Raw genomic sequence first — 24,193 nt, forward strand, 5'->3', positions numbered from 1 at the left:
ATAATACTTCATGTGGCACAAATTTCTGTCAATAACTATTGAGGCCTCACGTATAAATAGAGGCTCATATTATAAGCAAAATGACACATTCTCATGTTCATTACTCTCGTTATATTTGCTTAGTAATGTCTAGTATAGGGTATTGTGTAATTTTGTTAAGGCATTGATGCAAGTAACTTTATGTACTATAGTTACTTTATTCTATCAATGGTAGAGAGTAGAGACTACAAAATCTATTCTCTCTTGAAATGTTGTTCTTTAGCGCCGTAAGTATTGTTCTAACGTTATTCCCTAACAAGTTGGTAACTTGATATTGATTGATATTGCATTATTTTAGCATCGCATTCTAGGCTGTGTGGTTAACGTAACAAGTTGGTAACTTTTTTAGTTGTTACATTATATTACCATCGCATTCTACTACGCAGTGTAGTTAACGTAAAGAAAACATCGGTTCTTTTGGATAAAGATAAACAATAAACTCCTTTTTGTTGAGGTAAGAATGGACCTATAATAATTTTTTTGTCTTTTGTTTTTTGTTGTTAAGAAGCAAATGCCTATAACAAGAGAGAATTCAATAGAGACGAAGCCATATTATGAAATCGATCACTAATTAGAACAATTTGCAACCAAATCGACACATAAATCAAAAATAGGCTAAAAATTATTTTTTTTGTTTTAGTTTTATAACAATTTAACTCTCTTTTTTATTGTATATGACAGTATTTGAAATTTAAAGATGGTAATAAAATTGACATTCATAATTAAAATACTAAAACATCTAAAAAGACACTTGAAAAGTTGTTTTTGTTCAACTTTTAAAAGTTCAAGGGCGATTCCCAATATATTGATGCATATCATGGTCATTATGTGGATATTGGGAGGTATTTTTCTCATTTTGATGGTTTGGAGTCTTTTATTATCATTATCATTTTGGTGGTTTAAAGGGCTATTTCAATCATATTAAAAGTCTTGGAGATTTCAACATGTGAGAGTCGCAAATAGATTCTAATTTTAATGGATAAATTATAAAATCACTCTATAGCAAATCTAAAGTGGAAATTCAACTTTTGATATCATCCCCCTATCCTAAGGAACTTACAATATTGAAGTCACCACTTAATTTAATTAACCAAATTATATGGGTTCAAACTTAATTAAAATATTTTGTTTCTTAATTATATTTTTCTAAAATAATTGAAAATAAAATACAAAATAAAACCTAAACTAGGTCCATTAGACTAAATTTGGGGACTACGCTATAAAATGCAAAAGTGTTACGCACTCACTTCGTTCGAACTAAAATTTATTTACTTTGGTACAATCACCATTATTAACAAATTCACCAATCCATTGTACAATTGATTCAAAGCAATAACAAAATAGAAAAATAAACACGCATTATATTCATTGTTCACATAATCAAAGGTTATGACTAATAAAGAAAAGGAAATAAAAGGTTAGTCACAATAATATAACACATTAAACAAATGAATGAAAGCAAGATAAACATGCAATAAAATATTCCCTCCTAAATGCAGGGACAATTGATAAAATAAATGAAAGTGTGTGAATTTTTTTTTTTTTAAATAAAAATTTAAGTGCACATCCTAGATGAAACATCTACATGATGTACATGAATATTGCACAAATATTACCAAAAATAAATATTTAATATCAAACCTGAAAATTTAATAATATAACCTATGTAGGGACTCAATTTGGATTGACCCTGAGTACGAATGGGTTTTCAGCCCAATCAAGCCCAAACAATAAATTTTTAGAGTATAGGTTCAAGAACTAGTACTGTGTGACAGGAAAGGTTCTACTCCTCCAGTAACAAGGGATACTTTTGGTTTATTCCTAAAAAAAACTCTCCTCGGCTCTTTTTCAGTCAGTCTCTCTCTCTTCGTTCTTTCTTTTTTCTGCCAGAAGAAGTCCCCCTTACTTCCTTCGTTCCTATGTTTTATACTCCGTTTTCCCCCCGTTTCCATCGTACACGTGTAGTTCTTATCTTGGGAGCTTCTTTCTGTCCCATCCAGTACCTACCGGAACCTTCAGCTTAGTGGCCATAAAGCTGCTTAGTTACTGTTCAGGTATCACCTCCACATTAATGCGGCCAGACTGTTAGCTGGAAAGCATTTAATGTGGAGGTGATGGCCTTAAAAGATATTTGCTACCTTCCCCGACGCCTCCTTAAGCTATATCCAATTTCCAGTTCAGATACAACTTGGCGGAGTCTCTCCACTAACATGAAAGTTGTATTCACCTCGGACTTTGGTGTCCTCGGACGTGTGTTATGCCGCTGTATATAATATCTACTCGTTCCTCCTATATTACCCATTTGGTAAGAATAAAACTTTTTTAGGCTGTCCTCGGATAACTAAAATTTTAGAGGTTTATCAGGCCAATCGGTGAAGAAAGAGTTCATCACCATGAACCTAAAAATCTGCAATAGGTGGCTTTTATCTCTCCTTACATCTGCACTGAGAAGCTTCTGCAGTAATGTTGGCTTTTTCTTGTTCAAAGAAGGGGCATCAGATGAATCCTTGTCTGCAAGCCTCTGCTTCTTAGCAAACCGGTCTTTTTTTTTCATATCTTCCTCTTTTATCAAACCTGTTTCGGAATCTCCCTTTCTTTGAAAAGGGCATTCTGTTTTTCTTCCCTTCTCTGCCCTTGTTTCTCCAAATCTGATAGATAGTGTGATGGTACCTCTGCAACTTCAACTCCCAATTCAGCTTGCTTTGCTAGGATCTCCTTGAGTTGCTGGAAACAAAATTTGTAACACATTAACATAATTCAAAGATTTTTTTTTTTTTTTTAAATAAGAGAATTCAAATATTATTCATGATACAAAATTTAAAAAATAATGAAAGAAAACATATTACCAGAATTAATACCAATGAGAAAATGAATTGTCAAGTAGGAATGTCTTAGATATTTGTTTCCCGTTTCTCTCTTTACTTTTTCCACTTATTCACCCTTTTCGGGATTTTTTTTTTTTTTTTAATGTGTATACATTTTGTGAAAAAGCATATATACTTCGTTACCTGCCTCTCCAATTAAATGGATTAAATTAACTTCAAAACAAAATAAGTGCGAGTTACCTATGGGTCATCTGTTCTGTTGAGACATTACTCTCCCCGGTAATGAATGGACCATATTTGTGCAAAGGTAATCCAGATAATTTTTTTTTTTTTTTTAATTCCAAATTAATTTCTTTTCTTTTCTTTTTTCTTTTTTTTCTTTTTTCTTTTTACTTTCATTTAATAAAAATGAAAAGTTGAATTTGGACTATTTATAAATTATCCAATAGCATTAATCAATATAAACAACCTATCTATACACACACACGTGCATATATATGAGTCAGGTTTAAGTTTAACCCAAGGAATAGCACAATCAGCTGGGATCACACCTTATGAAACAAAATTTGCTAGCTCAAAATGTCCCTCCCCTGGGACTAAAAATTTAAGTTACATATGATAACTAATATCTGTATTACTTTTTGCATTCCGAATGAGGCAGTAAGTTCTGCCTCTTCTTTTTTGGGAAAAGTGAGAAATAAGTCCTACGTTTTTCCAACACACACACACAGAGACAAGGGAAAAACAAAAAAACATGGTAAGAATGTACTTCAAAGTGATTGGAACCTGTCAAAGGAAACTACATGGTATCAATGTATCATCTCTTTTTTTTTTTAATAAGTGGCATCAATATATCATCTTGTGAAACATAAAAAAATTAAAAAATAAATAAAAATAAAAATAAATTTCTCTTAAGGAAGGTTATTGGGGTATGGAAAATATTGGTTTCCAATAACTATAACATATTAAACAAACATAGCTACAATCCATATAAATTTAAGTTACATCAAGTTACAACACTAGACAATATGAAACTTTGTCAATCTGTTCTCATTGTTTCTGATTATGCAGTGTCTCTAGATGTTATGTTGAAAAAGAGCTGTTTGGCAGGCAGGTAATTGAAATTTCTTGCTTCTGATGTTGCATCTCAAGTGGATGGCACTATCTAGTTATTATTCACTCTCTTCTTTTCACAAATTTTTGAATATGTCAAACTTCAGTCATAGTCGTATTTTGCTTCTTTCTTTGTTTTCTTTTGTCTTGGTGCTTCTATTGGTACTAGGATTATGACCCTCTCATTCACCTATTTAATAATATTTTACATCTGAGGGGGTTAAACACCAGACCATAATCAAAGGGAAGGAAAAGTAGGAGGAACTAAATAGGAAAGGGAACTGCCTTTTCTTCATGAGTCTGATTGACCATAAAAGGAAAAATAAGAGAAAGTAAATGTTGAACCCAAATAGATTAAAAATAATTTATCGAATACACTGTTTCACAATCCTTTCTTTCCATCCACTTGGTGGAATAGCAAGGAAGGGAATCCTTTTTTACTCTCTTCAATTTTCTATCAAGGCAAGGTAAACACCCTCTCTCACCTTCCACTTCCAATTTCCAGCCAAATGACCAGAGAGAAAATGGAGAAAAAGGGGAAAAGAATTTAAATTTGTAGATGCCATTTTTTTTTTTATTGGGCCATTAGGCTCCGAGTCCACTTCTGAGGATTACTACACCTTTTTAACTAACAGGCCCACAACCTACATTCCATTATTTACGTGAATTTTATCATTTTTCATGTATTTAAAATACACGAGCCTATTTTACATGTCATGCTAATGATAGGAAATCAAAGGATTTTTTTTTTTATTATTATTTCATGTGATACAAGATTTTTTTTTTTTTTTAAACATGTTGTAATTAATAAATGATGCTTGGATAGAGTTATTTCATGTGAGAAACCCCAATATTATGATAGATCTACCTCTTATCATTACCTTATAAACATAGATCTATAGATCTAACATGTTAACAATTTTACATGGTTTTCCAAAAAAAAAACACACACACACACACGCCATTTTACATGGCATGATCCATCATTCTAATGCATGTAATCATATGTCGATGTGATGTATGAACATGTGAATGCTTGATGGTAATATAAATAGAATAGAATGTAAATCTACCAACATTCTAAAGAGAAAAGCATGATAAATGAAATAACATGTTTAATCATCATTTTATTTCATGAAATAATCAAATTTTTTTGTATTTTTCAGATTTCATGAAACTAAAAGCATGTTGAATCCACACATAACAAATCAATTCAAATTAAAAAGATCCTAATCAACTAAAGGTAAAAATTGTTAGTTGCATGCACTCTCATTCACATAAATGTGATGTATGAACTCCAGGATCTCACAACCATGGACTTGATCACCATATTCTCCTCCTTCCTTCCTTGAACTTCTTCAATAACAGTGCTCCTTCCTTCTCTTTATGGACTCTAACTCTTCTTAAGACTATGATGGACTAAGTGCGGTTTGGTTAGGTGCTTCAATCTATTGATGATGATGATTGATCAATCTACCTAGAAAGGCTTGAATTTGTGTGTTATAATGATGGGATTGAGGAATCAAGAAGATTTTTATGGTGCTTATTGTACCTTTTAATGGTATAGACACAAATAAGATGGTGAAATTTCGTATTTCTTAGTGATAGGTAGGGTTTTCTTAACAATAGAATTTTTTTTTTTTTTTTTTTTTTTGGGAAAGTCTTAACAATAGAACTTTAAAGTTGAGTGGTAGATAGAAATCTTGAACCTTATTCACTTCTAAGGCCTCCCATAGTTATAGAAAAGTGTTTTTCTAGTATTTTTNTTTTTTAGGCTGTCCTCGGATAACTAAGTGTTCTCAGATTGGGCCATTAGGCTCCGAGTCCACTTCTGAGGATTACTACACCTTTTTAACTAACAGGCCCACAACCTACATTCCATTATTTACGTGAATTTTATCATTTTTCATGTATTTAAAATACACGAGCCTATTTTACATGTCATGCTAATGATAGGAAATCAAAGGTTTTTTTTTTTATTATTATTTCATGTGATACAAGATTTTTTTTTTTTTTAAAACATGTTGTAATTAATAAATGATGCTTGGATAGAGTTATTTCATGTGAGAAACCCCAATATTATGATAGATCTACCTCTTATCATTACCTTATAAACATAGATCTATAGATCTAACATGTTAACACATTTTACATGGTTTTCCAAAAAAAAACACACACACACACACCCATTGTACATGGCATGATCCATCATTCTAATGCATGTAATCATATGTCGATGTGATGTATGAACATGTGAATGCTTGATGGTAATATAAATAGAATAGAATGGTAAATCTACCAACATTCTAAAGAGAAAAGCATGATAAATGAAATAACATGTTTAATCATCATTTTATTTCAAAGACTTAGGGAGTCATGCATTCACAAATAAAACCTTTCCTTTATCCCTTATACATGAAAAAAATTTAAAATATATATATATATATATAAACAAAATCAAATTGAAAGTTAAAAAATTTTGGAAACATGAATCTTAAGTGCTAATCAACACTCAGATTGCCCAATCAGCACTCTAATTGCAACAAGAGTGCCAACCAACCTTGTGGGTCTCACTTTTCAGGTTTTATATTTCCGATTTGATTATGAATCCTACTATTTTTAAAAGATAAGCAAGAGTTTTAAGCTTAATTTATTTTGAAAATGTTGTGAACGTAGTAATTCTCTTCTTGATTAGGTTATTTGAAATTAAAAGTATTCTTTAAATTATCAAGATAATTACATTACCAAACAAGATAAAATAATTATTTTAAATAGTTCAAAAACTACACTTAAATTTTTTTTTTTTTAGGATTTTATTGTATTTGCATATCTGTAGTTATTCATAACTTGGACTAATAGGGATTAATATTGTAGCTATATCTTAATTAATGTCTTACATGACCAATTGAAATTAATTAAGATGTTTCCTATAACCATTGCGCACCATTGGTGCAGTGATCACTCTACAAGTATAAGCGCTTGTAGGGTGTGGGGGGTAAAGGTTGTGGTTCGAGTTTCCAAGAGAAAACTTCACACATATACACTTAAATTAGGCTAGAGTAGAAATTCTATCTTGTATCAAAAAATAAATAAATTAAGACGTTCCTATACATGCATGTCTATGGTAAGATCATCTCTTAACCAATGAAAATTGCACTTTCATATTCATTGGTCAAAACACTATTTTAGACTTAGTGAAGAGCATTTTTCCCTTAATTCAATAATGAACTCATGTGATGTGAATTTTGAGGCTAGGCCAATTACAAAGTTTTATACCCATGTGAAATTGCCAATTTTCTAAAAACTGAAATTTGATGGGCAAAATCAGTTGTCCACACGATGTTATTTTAGTCCTTTTATACGCTTAGTGGTATTTCAGTCATTTTGGAGGATTTTAGTGTATTTTGATAATTTTGAATATTTTAGGATATTTTTATTATTTTAGAGGTTTCTAAGGTATTTTGGTTATTTTAAAGCTCCAAAGTATTTTTGTAATTCGAGAGATTTTAAGGGTATTCTAGTCATTTTGAAGGTTTTAGGGATATTTGGAGACTCTGAGTATATTTCAAGGATATTTCAGTTATTTTTTAGAGGTATGTTCTTTTGAGCATAAAACATTTTTCAACCCTAATTAGGGTGTTTATCCTAGTCAATGGAAAATGATTTTGATTTAATTAATTTTTTTAGCTGCTCCCAAAATCTAAGAATGAGGAAAATATTTTCAATGAAATGTTTAACACAGATATGGAAGGGATTTCCATTGGGCTCGTTTTCCATTGACTTATTTTTCTTCGTATCAAGCATCAAAGAATATGAAATATATTTTTTTCGAAACAAACTGAGGGTTAGTGTAGACTTTAGATGCCTTTAGTATTATATTGAAAAATACTTAATAATTATCATATATCCTTATAAAAAAGAATATAAAAATTGTTTCAATAATTTTTTTTGAAAGGAAAATTGTGTCAACAATTAATAGCAAGTATAATATTTTTTTGTTTCGTTTAAAGTTTCCTCTTCAATTTTTCCTTTAATCGAAAGAAAAGCTTTCTTCTGTAACTTCTCTATTGTGAAAAGGGGTCCCAAATTTGGGGTCTTTTTGAAGTTGTCAATAATAACCCCATTATAAATCTATACCAATAATTTGGTACAACTTATTTTTTTTCATTCTTTTTTTAAAGAATTGTTAAAAATAAAAATAAATAAATAAATGTTCTTAGAAAAAGTTGAGGTTTAAAATAAGTGAGATTTCAAAAGTGGATACTAGAAAGTTAAAAACTATTTCTAAAGGAAAAAAAAATGAGGACATATATATAAATAGCAATTTTAACTTATCTAGTATTCAAATAAATAATTTATAATCTCTTAAATTCAACACACCAGCACTTGACTTTCAACACATGTTCCCTACTACTTGATGATGCACAAAATCATCGGTGATTGATTGCCCTTGATCGCACCAATGAATACCTAAAGATTGAGAAACAATGACCAAACAGAAGGTGCCAGTGTGATATCGGCCAAAGACCCTCTGAAAATTAAGTTAGTAAATGAGAAATCTCTAAGAACTTTATAGTGAGAGAGCTAGGGATTTTCTACGTACTTGGGAAAAAATGAGGTTTGATACTTATATAATGGTGAACAGGGAATTAAGATCCCTTGGGTATAGGATCTTTCCTTATAGAGAAGATCTAGAATTAGGGTTTCCGAGATTTTAGAGTGTCTTTCCATATAGAGAAAATATGGGCGTGTAGTAGGGTCTTTAGATGTACTGCGCAAGATATTTCCATGTGGAGGATTATTCGTGGAGATTACATAAAGAATAGTGAGACCCATTACCTTTGTCTATCGGCCTAGCCATTTTTCCATTTATATGCAAGTAAGGAGACAAGGACCCAGCGTTCCGTTAGTTTCCACCTGTTGGGCCTCTTCCCGTCCACTACCGTGAGGGATCTGAAGGACACCGCTTGGCGACGGACACATGGTTATTAGAAGGATTCATATCCATATCCGCCTGGACGACGTGGATGGATTTGTTAGCTCCTAATGTCACTTTGGCTAGAGAGAGTCTTGGGTCCGTCGAGATTGCTTAGGACGGATGAGCAACAAATTTTTCTGTTGGACGAAAATACCCTTATAACTACCAAATAGATATTTTAAACTTTCTTTCATCATTTCGTCATTTTCAGTTCCACATATATTCACTTTTTTTTTTTTTTTTTTTTTTTAAGAAGGAGAGAGGAAGGCAAGTCAAGCTTGCAACATAGAAATTGACGAGGGGGGATAAGTTCTAATTGGACATATCTTTTTAACTTTTTATGTCGTCTATTCATATAATTGCAAGTCGAACAAACTCGTTGGCTATCATATTAAATTTTCGATAAGGGATGAACATCAATCAAAATCCAAGCCCCTTTTTGGCTAAAATTCAATTTCGTCCCTTGACGTTTACTTCAATTGTCAAAGTAGGCATTTTAATTTAATTTTTGTCAATTTAAGCTCTCACTTTGTCAAAATGAATCAATCTTTTCATCTAAATTGATTTGCCAATTTAATAGATCTTGTTGTTTAAAAGTATTATTTAAACAGTTTCGTTGGCTAACGGAGTTGGATATAAGGAACAAATTGACTCATTTTGACTAAGGGAAAGACTAACCATTTTGACTAAGGGAAAGACTAAGTGCCGGTTTGGATAGCACTTCTTCTCACTTAATGTGGCGTTGCATTTTCCTATTTCACGTTTTGGTACTTTTTTTTTTTTTTTNGGGCCCAAACTAGACGGGAAAACCTTGCACATTAAGGCTTCATCCCTGGCATGAATAGCCATTCTCTGGTTGTAGTGGCTAACATGTTCCACTGGGTCTGTCCGACCGTTATAAATGGTGAACACGGGCTGGTGGAATCGCCGAGGAAGACTAGCGTCCTCAATATGTCGTGTGAAAGGCGACTTAGAGACCTGATTCAAAGCCTTGTTCAAGGCATCATTCCCCTGACCCTGGCGAGTTGGGCTCTTACTTCTCCGCTTACGATGGTACTCCTCCTCACACGAGAAAGATTCGCTGGGTGGAGTTCTCGACCTCTGCCTGTAACTGGTGTCATCCGACTCCTCAGAGGAGTGCTTAGAGTTATGAGCCTTACGCCTTCGTCGTTCATATCGCAATTCCCTCTTCAACTTGTTAATCTCATGCTGCAAATTTCCTTCGCTCTTTACAGGGGAAGCGTGGCCTTTCCCCCGAGAGCAGCTTCTATCAGTATGGGTCGTTCGGGTACTCCCCTCATGATCCCCCCCGTGTTCGTGGTCTATCAACGGATTACTGTGCTGAGAGCCCCTAGACTTTGCCTGGTGCTGATTAGCATCTGCCTGTTGCGGGCCCGTCAATGGTTGTTGCGGTACTCCCTCTTCCATCGTGAGTATCACACCTGCCCTTCCTTCAACAGATCAAGTTCTTCCCACAAACGGCGCCAATTGTAGGGACTCAGTTTGGATTGACCCTGAGTACGACTGAGTTTTCAACCCAATCAAGCCCAAACAATAAATTTTTAGAGTATGGGCTCAAGAACTAGTACTGTGTGACAGGAAAGGTTCTACTCCTCCAGTAACAAGGGATACTTTTGGTTTATTCCTAAAAAGAAACTCTCCTCGGCTCTTTTTCAGTCAGTCTCTCTCTCTTCGTTCTTTCTTTTTTTCTGCCAGAAGAAGTCCTCCTTATTTCCTTCGTTCCTATGTTTTATACTCCGTTTTCCCACCGTTTCCATCGTACACGTGTAGTTCTTATCTTGGGAGCTCCTTTCTGTCCCATCCAGTACCTACCGGAACCTTCAATTTAGTGGCCATAAAGCTGCTTAGTTACTGTTCAGGTATCACCTCCACATTAATGCGGCTAGACTGTTAGCTGGAAAGCATTTAATGTGGAGGTGATGGCCTTAAAAGATATTTGCTACCTTCCCCGACGCCTCCTAAACTATATCCAATTTCCAGTTCAGATACAACTTGGCGGAGTCTCACCACTAACATGAAAGTTGCATTTACCTCGGATTTTGGTGTCCTCGGACGTGTGTTATGCCACTGTATATAATATCTACTCGTTCCTCCTATATTACCCATTTGCTAAGAATAAAACATTTTTAGGCTGTCCTCGGATAACTAAGTGTCCTCGGATTGGGCTATTGGGCCCCGAGTCCACTTCTAAGGATTACTACACCTTTTTAACTAACAGGCCCCACATTATATATACATAACAATTTTCATAATTTGTGTGGAGGTGACAAATTATGATTAGTGTACCACTTTCATATAGGAACATTATTGATATCACTTTTATTGTCGAACAATAACAAAATGCCAACTTAGCAGTTGTGAAAAATAGTATAAAATTTAATGTATCAAAACTTATTTAAAAGATTAATAATAACAACAAAATTTCATTCATGTTTTAGGATGACTTCTTATTCATTATAGGACAAGAAGAATGTAAGCAAGCTTCAACCTCCAAGGTATTTCTGTGAGTCCTCAAAATCGGATATGATATTGGAAAGAATTTTCATACAAACATTAAACACATGAGAAGATTAGATCTTCTAAAGTTTTTGGAGTAACTCCACTATGAAATCTCTAAACTCTTATTCATCCATTTCTAAAATAAGTGGATTGGATTAAATAAATACAAAAATGGTGATTGTCAATATTTGTTTAAATATTGATGAAGTGTCAAAATCAAATCCCCTTATTTCAATATGAATGAATAAAATTTTAGAAACTCCATGATAAAATTATTCTAAATTTTTTTTAGAATTTTAATCACATAAGAGAAATCCCAGGACCCACAAGACTATCAATTGGGTGTCTAATATATATATATGGGTTAAGTTCAAGTTACACCTGGTGTAACTCTAAGTAATGTTACACCAACCAATAGTTTTTAATTGGATGCAAATTTTGACAAATCCACCGTTAGATTACATTATTTTTGTATATTCTCCATACTTATAAAATTTCAAGGTGATCAAAGATCAATAACTATGTCATCAATCAATTATTTAAATTCAAGTTTTTGTAGTTTGAAATAGTGCATAAAAGATTAGTTTGTGGATCGAATGGTAAATTTCATTTGATTGACATGAAATTTGGTATGCATGTTAAGAACATATAAAACATGTAATTCAATGGTTGGATTGTCAAAATATGAATTCAATAATAAATTATTGAGTGGTGTAACATTGCTTAGAGTTCCACTAGGTGTAACTTGAACCCAACCCTATATATATATATATATATATTTGTTGAATACTCTAATTAGGTGTCAAATAATTTAACTTGTGTTCGTTATATGTTTCTCTAGAAAAAGCAGCTAGGTATTGGAAATTTAGACAATTGATAGCTGGATTTTACTGCATGTGCTAGGTGGACTTTGCTGTGAACACGTACCAATTTCAGCTTTGTATTATGTAAATTTTAGCAGTAAAACTTCAACCCTTAGTGCCACCAAAGTGATCAAATCATATTCCACTTGATTTACTAAATATGTTAAAATCAACCGCATGCAAAAGGCTATAAGTAAGAACATTGTTGTAAAGAAGGGGAGATATAACCTTCAAGAGAACAACTACTCATTGTACTTTCGGCAATAAAAAAGGAAAGTAGATGACTACTTAAATACAAAAATCCTATTACTCCTTAATTTTATTTCTTGCAACTACTAGGTTCCATCTGAAGGGAGACTTCCCTTACAATTTAGAATACCCTCCAAAACCCAATATTTTTCGACCAATTACATGGGCTGAAAATCATCTGAATGGGAGCATATCATATGCAATCTCTTAACGTGCAAATCCTAAAATTATGTATAAGTTGGTTCAATCACACAAGACTATGTCAATAAAAATGCCAACTAAACAATTAAAAAGTCGATTCAACAATTATTTTAATTTATTTTTTATTTTGGTAGAAAGAGGGGGTTTTATTTATGTAAAGAGATTTGTCCATCAATTTTGTCCAAAGACCATCCCAATCACCGCAGTTGACAACAATAGTGACCATTCCCTTAGCACCACAGTCATTCAATGCTTTAGGACCCCCCTCTTAAGAAGGGAAACAGGATTTGAACTTCAGACAATGGTAAAGTATGAATCGAAAAAATTGGAAAAAATGCCTTAACATCTCCTAAACTTTCAACTACTGGCCAAGACACCCCCTGAACTTTTATATTGACAAATTCACTCCATAAACTATTCATAGTTGCCAAATCAATACATTAGTTAGTTTCTTATTAGAATACTAACAGAACAGTCACGTGAGACTCATGTTGACTTCAAAAAAACAAATCTAATCCATGAATTCAATGGTTGAGGAGAGAGAAACCTTGGGGTCAGGATTAGAGTGAGAGAGAGAGAGAGAGAGAGAGAGAGAGAGAGAGAGAGAGAGAGAGAGAGAGAGAGAGAGAGAGAGAGACCAGCCATTTGTTGTCTGACCAGAGTCAAAGCCCATTGAACCAAACCAAACTCAACTCAACTCACCTCAAATACCAGCTTTGTTTAGTTGTTTTTATGAAAAACAAGTTCAATTAAAGAAGGGTTTCATAATATGGGTCATCCAAAAAAGATCTAATTATTTTCCTAATAATGAGTTGGATGGGAAAGTAGGGAAGAAGGGTTTGATAATACACGTGGGCACCACAGTTGTTGATACTGAGTCATACATCAACAGGTGGATTTGTATCTCATTGTGGTTTGAACTTTACTGTAGTGGCAATTGTGTGTGGGTCCCACTCTTGGCATGGCCCATTAGGGGTGACCAATACTATAATGCATGTTAGTGGTGAATCATCTTAAGGTGAGGGCCATGGTCTTAGAGAAGTGATATCATGGTTGTCAAAATCCCGATCTAGATCCTACGATTTTATGATCTCACCTGTCCAAAACGATCTAAATCTTTCAAGGATCTTAGCAATCGTTCAGAATCGTACGATTCTGACAATTCCAAACGATTTTGGTTTCTTGTAATCTTCTTTAACTTAACAGAATGTTCAGTTGGACCCAATAAAAAATAATATTCCAATAGATCAAATTTTGCTATTCTAATGTAGCGAGATAGAGTGTTAGTTGAAAACAAACAAAAAATTACATTCCAATAGAGTGTTACGTTTTGAGATTTTTGACATTTTAAATGATGCATACAAATTGATGTAATGATGCATGGTAATTATATCAAATGGATGCAAATTTTTGATTTTTTATGAATGTATAATTTTTGTGATTATTTAACATACCAATTTGTTTTTTTTTTTTTCCCCTCAAATAATGTAGAATCCTACGATCGACGATCTCATTTACCTTCAACGATCTTATATAGGATCCCGATTTTGACAACCATGGTTGATATGGTAAACAAGGATGAGATCAGAAGGTAGTCTAAGATACTTGGTGCCAAGTTTGAGCAAGGCTTTTCAGCAAGCTCATTGGCCTCCTTGGGTGCTTTCAATGATTCTAGCATTTGCAATTAAGCTTTTTTTTTTTTTTTTTTTTTTTGGGTGGCGAGACTTGGGTTTAATTGGTTGTAAGCTCTAAAGGAGACGTTTATGTCGGTGAGGGATTTGGTGTTTGATTTTGTATTTTATTTGGAATTTCAAATATTACGTTAGATCTATGTTTGCTTCAATCATAAGCTCTATTATGGTTTTCTTTCCTTTCAATTTTTTTCACTTTTTATTAGGTTTCTACTATTTAGTTGATGTTGCTTTGAATATGCAGATGGCTGATTTGATTATGCAAATGGGTGTGTTGTTTGTTGATATTGATTTGATTTTGCATTTTGTGTTGTGTGAGTTTTCTACTCTGGCCTAATTGACTTGCATAGGAGTTGGACGGCGTGGAAAGCAAACTCCGGCTCCAGTGAGACAAATGGCTAATATAAAGGTCCAAGGGGTGTCTTCACAACTAGTTGAAAGTTCAGGAGGTGTGAGGGCATTTTCCCCAAAAATATTCATTGATTTATCACATTGATTTACATGGTAATCCCATATTTGTGGATGCAATTCTGGATCACACTTCAACGAACTAATATCAAGTTCATTAATTTCAATTTAAATTTTAAAAAAAAAATTCTTTTGAGAATTTTCAAATTTGGGATATCAACAGCAGGAGTTCGCAATGCCGCATCATCAACATTGGCTTCTGAATTATTTGCATTTGTTCTTTTGAAAAATCAAATAATGTAGTTGACTTTCTATAATCTACAAATCAAATAAAAATCATTTTCTCAATATATGTCCAATATTCATCTAATTAAAAAAATTAATTACTGTTGCCAAATAAAAACGAGAAGATAAAAAATTAAAATAAAAAAAATAAAAAAAATAAAAACAAACAAACAAACAAACAAACAAAAACGAATTGATTAGGTGCTGTCAGACACCTAACCAGTTATTCTTCAAAAGAAATTGCCATCTCATGGTGCAAATGTGCCAAGATATACAAAACTGCCAATATATGCAAATCAGCCACAAAGCACAAATGAAACCATTAATATTGAAATGGTAAATTGGTTACAACAAATGATTAGGCAAACAAAAAACCATGCCTAAAATGATTCAACCCTATTAGTGCAAGCCCAATTACTATAACAAAGATGGATCTTCTGACAAGACAAATGCACACATCTTACTCTCACACAGTGAAAACCTGATTGTACTTGCATATAAAATAAACTCAGTCAGTAATGTTAACTTCTATACTTGATCATCCGGTCCAGCAAGCATGACCTGTCATCATTAAAGGTTTTCCCATTTCAAACTCCATATGAAGAGAAAAATTAAAGAAGAAAAAAACATAGCAGGACACTGGCAAATAATTTCCACTGAGCCCTTTTTTGAATTTGGTGATGCATACAGAAAGGCAAAATATATAGAGGGCTAAGCACTTGATTGATCATGGTGATTAAAATATGTAAAAATTCACAAGATATGATAACCTAAGCTAAAAGCACATCTTTTGGGTAGAACTTTTGGGGTGAAAGGGGGTGGGGCATAAACTTCAACCAATCTTTCTGTGGGCTCTCAGTGGGGGCTTAAATTTCCCATGTCTTACTAAGTTTCACTTTCACATGTAAGAAATAGTTGACAACACCAATAATGAAAGTAGACATTAGTAAAACGCAAAAAGGAAAAAGATACATACATTGCAATCAAAAGCATATTTCCTGGCAAGCATAACAGCTGCATTTCTGTCTCGCTCTGATTCAAATGTTAATACATACGAGAGGCCCTTCCTTGCTTGCCAAAACAATGCCTTGGCTGAATTATTAATGTCACCTCTACCTCCACATAGCTAGAGGTCAGGAAAGAATTAGTTTAAGATATTCCTCTACGCGAGAATACTTCATACAAATTACAATGGAAAGAAATAATGGTAAAAAGTTTCAATGGAAAATCTCAGTCTTAAAGGAAAGTCCGTTAATAGTAGATCATTTCTCTAGCCAGCTATAAAGACTACAAAATCCAGTGAAGACAAAAATAATTGCCAGCTATAAAGATTACCTGCATTGACGAGGAATAATTTTCTCTAGCCTTTGTAATCCATCCTCTACTGAGCTTTATTCTCATCTTTCCCACATGAAATACATGAACAGAGTGTGATGCATGATCTTGTCCATTCATCTGGGAAATAACTACCTATAAAACAACAAATATCAAAACTTGATAAGAACTAAATTGCGCAGACCAGCCCTAGCCGCGATACCATGGTTCTCTTTGTCCACATTTTCATGAATTAATTAGAACTAAAACAATGTACTCTGAAGAATTCATGGACAAATTTCTGTACAGTTTATGTTTAAGTTTTGATCATCCAAAAGGTGTTACAGAACCACATAATTCCAAGCAAATAACAATAGAGATGTCACATTATATACGTAACAGTCTTTAAGCCAAGATCTACTTTGCATCAGTTATGGTCCTAGAGCAGAACTCAGCATTCTAAATGACTTGACTACACAGAGACAATAATTTCCCCTTGCCAATTAATATCAAAAATAGGAATAGAGTATCCCTAATCAAATATGATTTTTTATATCTATGTGAAGATAACTCTCCAAATAAGGGAGTGAAAACCACCTGTTGGGACCATGATTGGCCCAAAATATATAGTGCTGTCAAAGAAACTCCCCTTTCTTTTGGAGCAATTTCTGATGGGGAAGAGAGAGAGAGAGAGAGAGAGATTCTTCAAATCTCCATCTTAAAAAACTTTCTTTAAAGAAATGAACACACATGCATGACATGAAACATAGAGATCAGGATATTACCATTGGCTCAATCACTAGCATACAAATCATAAGCATAAAAGGATTAAAGGTGTGTGGTGGACAAATCAATTAGAAAGTAATTGAACAAGACACCATTGTTTTATATTTTTTGTCATATTTTGTTTTTGTAGTTAACAATAAATACTCATTATTAGCTCAATAAGAATCATCACATATAAGGCACTGGAAGTAACTAAAAAGAGTAGGACAACATACATTGAATTCAGTGTTAGATTTTCGTAAAAGTGTCTCTACATAACTTCCAAGTCCTGCAGCTGTTAAAGGAAATTTTAGTTAGCCTCATTTTTCTCAACATCTCTAAGCATCAAATAGGATGTACCGAGCCAAAACCTATAAGAACCCCTAATCAGACAATTTGATCCAGGTTACAAATTAATACCAGAGATAAGTAAAAATATTTGCAGAAATTACATGAAGATTTATGATCAAAACCAACCTGGATCAATAGGACCAGAAGTTGTGACTGTCAATTTTTGGCCATTTGAAACAATTTCGGCTTGTAAGATTCGCCCAACATCAAAGGGTTCTGGAGCATAAATGGATTTGTTGGCACCTGATGAAGTGGAAAGATGAACCACGTAAGACAAAGAAAGATGTAAACCAACAAATATACAATCTATAGAACAAATCAAATTTGTGGAACCCAAATACCCAATTAACTGAAACTAAACTTTACCAGTTAGAAGTTGCAACTAGCATGCTGTGTCATTTGATTTTTGCACTTTATTTTGTTAGTTTCTTTACATCGTGATCAAATTAAGTGAATTTTAATTTTTACCCCTATTATTGGGAATTTCTTCAATTCTACATTTGCATGGCCCATTATAGTTCAGGGTTATTTGGTGGGTTTGCCCGTGAGAAGCAGTGTTAGTGTATGTTTGTTATACATTTTTGGCTCACATATTAATAATCTAAGTATTTGGGGCAAATGTTCCACCAATGGAGACATTTGATAAACATTTTATCATAAAAATCACCTTTAACTCATATAAGTGGCCCATTATGCCATGGTATCATATTGAGATTGATTATTTCACAAGATTTGGTTCGCTAGAAAAAGTTCCACTCTTTCATTTAAATGGTTACAGGTAATTAAGGGGGATGAGCTCATATCATAAAATATTGTGTTCTTTTATGGCAAATAGTCAACTTTACGAGTTATGAATAAACATTAGAATAACATCTACGAAATAATAAATGGTGGTATGAGCTCCAATAGATATTTAGAAAATTAGTAGCATAACTTACAAGCTGGATGCTAGAAACGTTGGTGTGATATTATAATATGATACATATATAGCCTAGTTTGAGTTTTCAAATGAGAAGAATTGGATAAGACATTCCATAATAGATGGCTTTTGATTATAGGATCGTATTAGCAGCTGTGCAAATGAAATCTTCCTCCTTAAAGGGACAAGGAAATCCTAGATCTGCTAACACTTTGGATTATTTTTTTAATGCTGAAAATGGTAATGGGGTTCTACCAGTGAAAGTTTTTTTTTTTTTTTTTTTTTTTCTTTCTTTCATTTTATAACGAGGGTGAGAAGGTCCAAACCCACAATTTTAGACAAATTGGTTTTTTCATTAAACCTTAACTCAAGTCACTATAAAGTGAATGTAAAAAGGAACAACATGCACTACATTATAATCATACAGATAACTAAAGCAGGAATAATTTACAGATAGGTAAGGATATACCACAATGCTAGATATGTCAAATGTTTAATCATATGAACTGATTCTACTGAGAAAGATTCACATTGAGCACACGAGGTCAATCACAAGTTGGAGAAAAATTATTGCATAAATACCTGAAATAATTTCCTTCCAGCGGCCTTCAGGTGACAGGCGGTGCCACTGAATTGAACAATTTGAAAGTTGTGAAGCCTTGTCTGAGCAAGGCTTTAGTTGTAGATATGAACCTAAATTTTCAGAACCTTCTAAGACATATAAACGGAATTTGTTCTCCTCATCCCTCTTGCGTATTGCCAGCTGGAAATAGAAAGGATATGAGGTCTTTCATAAAACTATCTTGAACAAATTTTCTTGCATTCCTAATTATTAAATAATATATTATGATTAAACAACTGAAAAAAGAGATCAGATGTTAAATGTAGTCATAATTGCACTCAGATTGACAAAATTAATCAGATGTCAGAACATAGTCTGGAACTACACAGATAGAAAAATATGCAGCTAGCATAATTTTCCTTCCCAGAAATTAAGAAAATAGAGTTTTATATACATAATGACAGAGGTCTCACTCATATACTCCAACTCAATAATACCTAAAATATATAATTGGCCAACACGTAACTAAACTTAGGGTGAGAAAAGCTGGTAGGGAGGACCTGAACCCATTAGTTACATGTCAGTGTTTGATGTATGTAATGTTAGCACTAAGCCAGGTGACGCTATTTTGTAAATTTTATTATCATTTTCTCCTTTGGTGTACAGTTTCCCAAAGCAAAAAATTTCTAGTCATTATCAGACCAAGTTCAATGTAACCAGCTGAAGTTGGGTCCATTACTCCTGTTGATCATAAGTTTGTTAGAACAATTAGACAAGACATTAGCAAAGCAGTACAGAAACATGTCATGAACTGAAGGTTTAGGAATTTACTTTTGAAAAACAAATTCAGATAAATCTGAAAATAACTCAATTTGAACAAATACCATTCACCTTCATTTCAGCTTCAAGAAGCAAAAGAGGTGTTTGGATGTATTAACCAAGTCAGTAATATAGCCAAACATAAACTCTCTTAGTTAAGGCTAGGAAAAAATATCAAATAAAATTTGTGAAAAGTAAAAACAAGATAGTTAACAAACCTCTTTTTGAAGCTTAACCGAAAATACAGATTTCTCCCAAATTTGAGCCCTTAGTGCACGAAGCTCATATTCCATGTCAACCACCTGCAAACATAACGCATCTCTTCATAATTTGAAAAGGTAAAATCTATCTCAAACTACATAAGTGAACCACAGATGGGTAACTAAAAAATTTCAGAAATTATGCAGAGTAAGGCATATCCTTATTATGTCAACAATAATGAAATATGTATAGAATGAAATTATTGCTAAAGAATGTTGTAAAAAAATTTCAGTTAACAGCATACATCGTTATTACCTATTTAGCGTAAAATCATAATAAATGGTAGATATTGAGGGGAGCAAAATGCAGAAAATAAATTTTTAAAAATAAATAAATAAGCATTTGCACAAGCACTGACATTAGCCTGGAAGTAGCCACAATTTTTTGAAGGCAAACCTACAAACTCTGGAAGAAAAAGAGTAGGTTTTCTTTTGATAGTGAAGAAAAAGAGTAGGTTTATACTATTAATATGAAGTAACTAAGTTATAATACAATTATGATAATGAAATATATAAACTATCAAATAATTCTAACTTAATCAAATATATTAATGAATGAAAAATTCACTAATGTCAGTGTTTGTGCAAATGTTTTCATCCAATTGTGCGTTACCATGACAAAATCTGACCCTAACTGTGAGCATCAGCCAAAACCAAATCCAGTGTCTCTCAATTATTAAGAGAGAGAGAGAGAGAGAGAGAGAGAGAGGTCTGCAGACTAGTACATAATTGAGAAGAGCATGCAAAAGTTTTATTTCAAAACAAAACCACTTCTATCCTTTAGCACCATATCTTGTGAAGAACATTGCACAAACTCTTGAAAAGTTTGTTGTTTCACTCCTTTATTAGACTTGCTATCAACTAAGTGTATAAACTAAGAAGTTGAAACATGATATTTGACTATATACATGTGTGTGTGTGTGTGTGTGTGTGTGTGTGCATGTGCGCGCAAAAACATAGCTTAGTGGAAAAAGTATTGCACCTTGCTTGGCTGATGCAATAATTTTATTCTCCTTGCCTCTTGAACCTCCTCTATTAGTTCCTCCACATCCTGATGGTATGGAAAATCAAATGCAAAACAAAATTATCCTCACCAAATCTAAACAACACGTTGTTGATCTGTCACCAATGTCCCTTTCATTATTAGAAATTTAGAATACATAAAAGGTAAGCAAAATTGAAGATACATATAAGTTTAAAACGACCCATTCAAACCTGATTTTTAGAAGCCTGGGAATTTCTTTCTTGTTCTTCAAGGGCCTCTCCAATTCTCTGTACTACGGACCTAGCACTCTCAATTTCAGCACAAGCAAAAGATTTCTCTTGATTAACTAACTTTTTTGCATCTTCAGAAGCCTGTAGCCAAAGGAATGAACTGAATTCAGGGACAAATATAAAATATCATATACATAAAAGAAAATAAAAATGAATAAGAAAAGCTATATTAAAAGTGTGCATCTGCGAAAAACTGTTCCATGGATAACAGTTATAATAACTTAGTAAAGTAAAAGGATGATGATTGTTAAAGTCAATCCCTGAAGTATTCAAATCCTTTCTTGCCAATGGAAAAAGCTAGATGGAAAAGGAATCATTTGTAGAAGCTAATAATAGCATACTATTAAAGGAACACAAAAGATAGATGAACAAAAAAAATTGAATAAGAACTTTACATATTAAAATTTGATATTATGTCATAAAGACGGCTTCAGCAAATAGAAAATCATAATCTAAGATGGCTTCAGCAAATAGAAAATCAAGTTTGGACCTAAGCAAAATTGCTTTTCTCAGACCATTGGGCATGGGTTGACTATCGACGCAATGTGCTCAAGTTATATCCAAGTCCACATGCACCAACCAACAAGTCTGAGTGTAATATCATATGAATATTAGACACTAACCAATGAGTAATTATTATCCTTATAGGCTCTAAATTCAATAAGATGAATCGCAGTAGAAACATAGGTTATGAAAAAGGATGGAGCTGTAATAACTATTATTCTATATGAATATATGGAACGTCATTAAATAACCTGTTTGAGGTAGCTTGCTAGCTTTTTCACTTCAAACTTCTCTTGAATCAATTCTCCTTCTTTCTGAGTCAACTTAACTGCTAAAGCTTCCACCTGCAAAATGAGACTACAGTTGAAGACAATACCAGATTGTAATTATAGTATACACAATATTCAAGGATTACGTCCTCATGTGCCAAAGGCACTCTGATGCGGGAGACACAAGAAGATTATTATTTAGTATTATTTATGTTTGCAAGCCCATTGTATTTTTATGTTTTAGGTCTATTAGTTTATTGGGCTTTTAGTTATTGGGCTTTTAGTATTTTAATTTAAAAGTAAGGTTATTTTTGTAATAAGGCAATTAGGGTTTCCTAGCCAATTAGAACTAGAGTTTAGCAATCCTATATAAACAAACTATTGTACTCCTTGAGGAGATAGCTGATATTTTTGATGAATGAAAACAATGGCCGTTTGGTCTTTCTTTGGTCTGGTGCTGACTCCAGGTCTACCCTAGGTGCTGACTCCTAGTGGTTTCTCCGCTTGGTGCTGACTCCAAGCAAGGCCTAGGTGCTGACTCCTAGGTCATATCTTTTATTTTTCTGTTATTTCAGTTTTCGTTCTGGTTGTCCTGCGTCATATTTGGTATCAGAGCAAACACCGATCCGTTGAAGAATTACCGCAGGAAAGAATCAGAAAAAAAAAAAAAAAAAAAAAAAAAAAAAAAAAAAAAAAAAAAATCACATACCCAAAAAAAAAAAAAGTTGCTGTCCTATAATTGTGCTACCCTTCAGAAGACTCTCATTGCAGAGATTTTTCTTTTCAGTTTTGAACCCACTCAATTGAGGGGCCAAGCCCGTGACTATCAAGTGCAGTAAGTTAACCACTGACAAGGTGAGCTATGGTAATATCTGACGCACCTTATTTTGATGGTGATGATGTTATCCACGAGATTTTGTCAACTGGATAAATGGGATGGAGCAATTCTTTGAGCAAGCAAATTGGGCAGATAATAAAAAGGTTAGGTATGCCAAGTTGAAGTTAAGAGGTCACGCACAAAGGTTTTGGGAGAAGCTTGAATATTTCCGCTATGTGGATTATGAACCTGCCATCAGTGTGTGGGAAGATATGAAAGAAAAGCTTTGTGATGAGTATTTGTCACCATACTATCGAGCTAAGTATCTACCCCAATCTCAGTGTGGTGCTCTTCAAGTTGAAGCAAATAAGATGAATCCTCATTCTCATCCCATTTCATGTCCTCAACACACTTTTGAACAATCTACCAAGGAAATATCTACCAGGGAAGTGACAGAATTAACTGTAAAGCTCATGAAAGACATTCAAGACATGATTGCTCAACACAAGAAGACTCAATCCGATTCAATTGGGAAACCAAGGACATTAGATCACAATGAACTTCTTGCTGCCCCAATAGGAGACAACATTGATGATGATATCTTGGTCGTTGAGAATCCTCCAGCAACACCAAAGTCTAATGTTGACACAAACGTACATGCTCAACAAGTGTTACTTTAACATGCGTGCAGGGAAATGAATCTATTGAAGAGCAACAAGGTGAAAAGATGGCGCCTAAAGAGAGTATTACATTAGAGGGTGCACATGATGTGAAAGTTGAAGTTGTTGAAGTGTTTCTAATCAACCCTCCACAGTCCTTGAAGATCTACATCTTGGTGAAGTCGAAGAGGTTAAAACTGCAATGCTTCCTATGGTTCATAAGGTTCAAGACGAGATTATACTGATTCCACACATTGATTTTGTTATTCCAAATGAGTTTGATGTGGTGGAATTCAAGGTTTTTCTTTTCCCTGTGCTCCCTAAGGTATTCTAGATTTGAAGCAAGTGTTACTTGTCAGCATCCTAATCCTTCAATACTTTAGAACTCGAGGTCGAGTTTTCTCCAACCAGAGGAGAATGATGAGGGAGACACAAGAAGATTATTATTTAGTATTATTTATGTTTGCAAGCCCATTGTATTTTTATGTTTGAGGTCCTATTAGTTTA

The 24,193-nt window shown here is 33.5% G+C and overlaps 1 protein-coding gene across 1 annotated transcript; it reads right to left on the reverse strand.

Moving 5' to 3' along the window:
• Nucleotides 1–15,477: 15,477 nt before the first annotated feature.
• Nucleotides 15,478–22,327, reverse strand: LOC112040766 (stomatal closure-related actin-binding protein 2; the record flags this gene model as incomplete). The annotated part of the gene is made up of 10 exons (XM_024073667.2): nt 15,478–15,733; nt 16,149–16,298; nt 16,508–16,642; nt 17,488–17,546; nt 17,729–17,845; nt 19,104–19,284; nt 20,121–20,204; nt 21,145–21,213; nt 21,378–21,518; nt 22,193–22,327. Coding segments are annotated over 10 exons (1,104 nt in total), but the record flags the coding sequence as incomplete, so codon positions are not given.
• Nucleotides 22,328–24,193: the final 1,866 nt, after the last annotated feature.

Source organism: Quercus suber, unplaced genomic scaffold, assembly GCF_002906115.3.
Source record: "Quercus suber isolate HL8 unplaced genomic scaffold, Cork oak 2.0 scaffold_129, whole genome shotgun sequence".
Classification (NCBI taxonomy): domain Eukaryota; kingdom Viridiplantae; phylum Streptophyta; class Magnoliopsida; order Fagales; family Fagaceae; genus Quercus; species Quercus suber.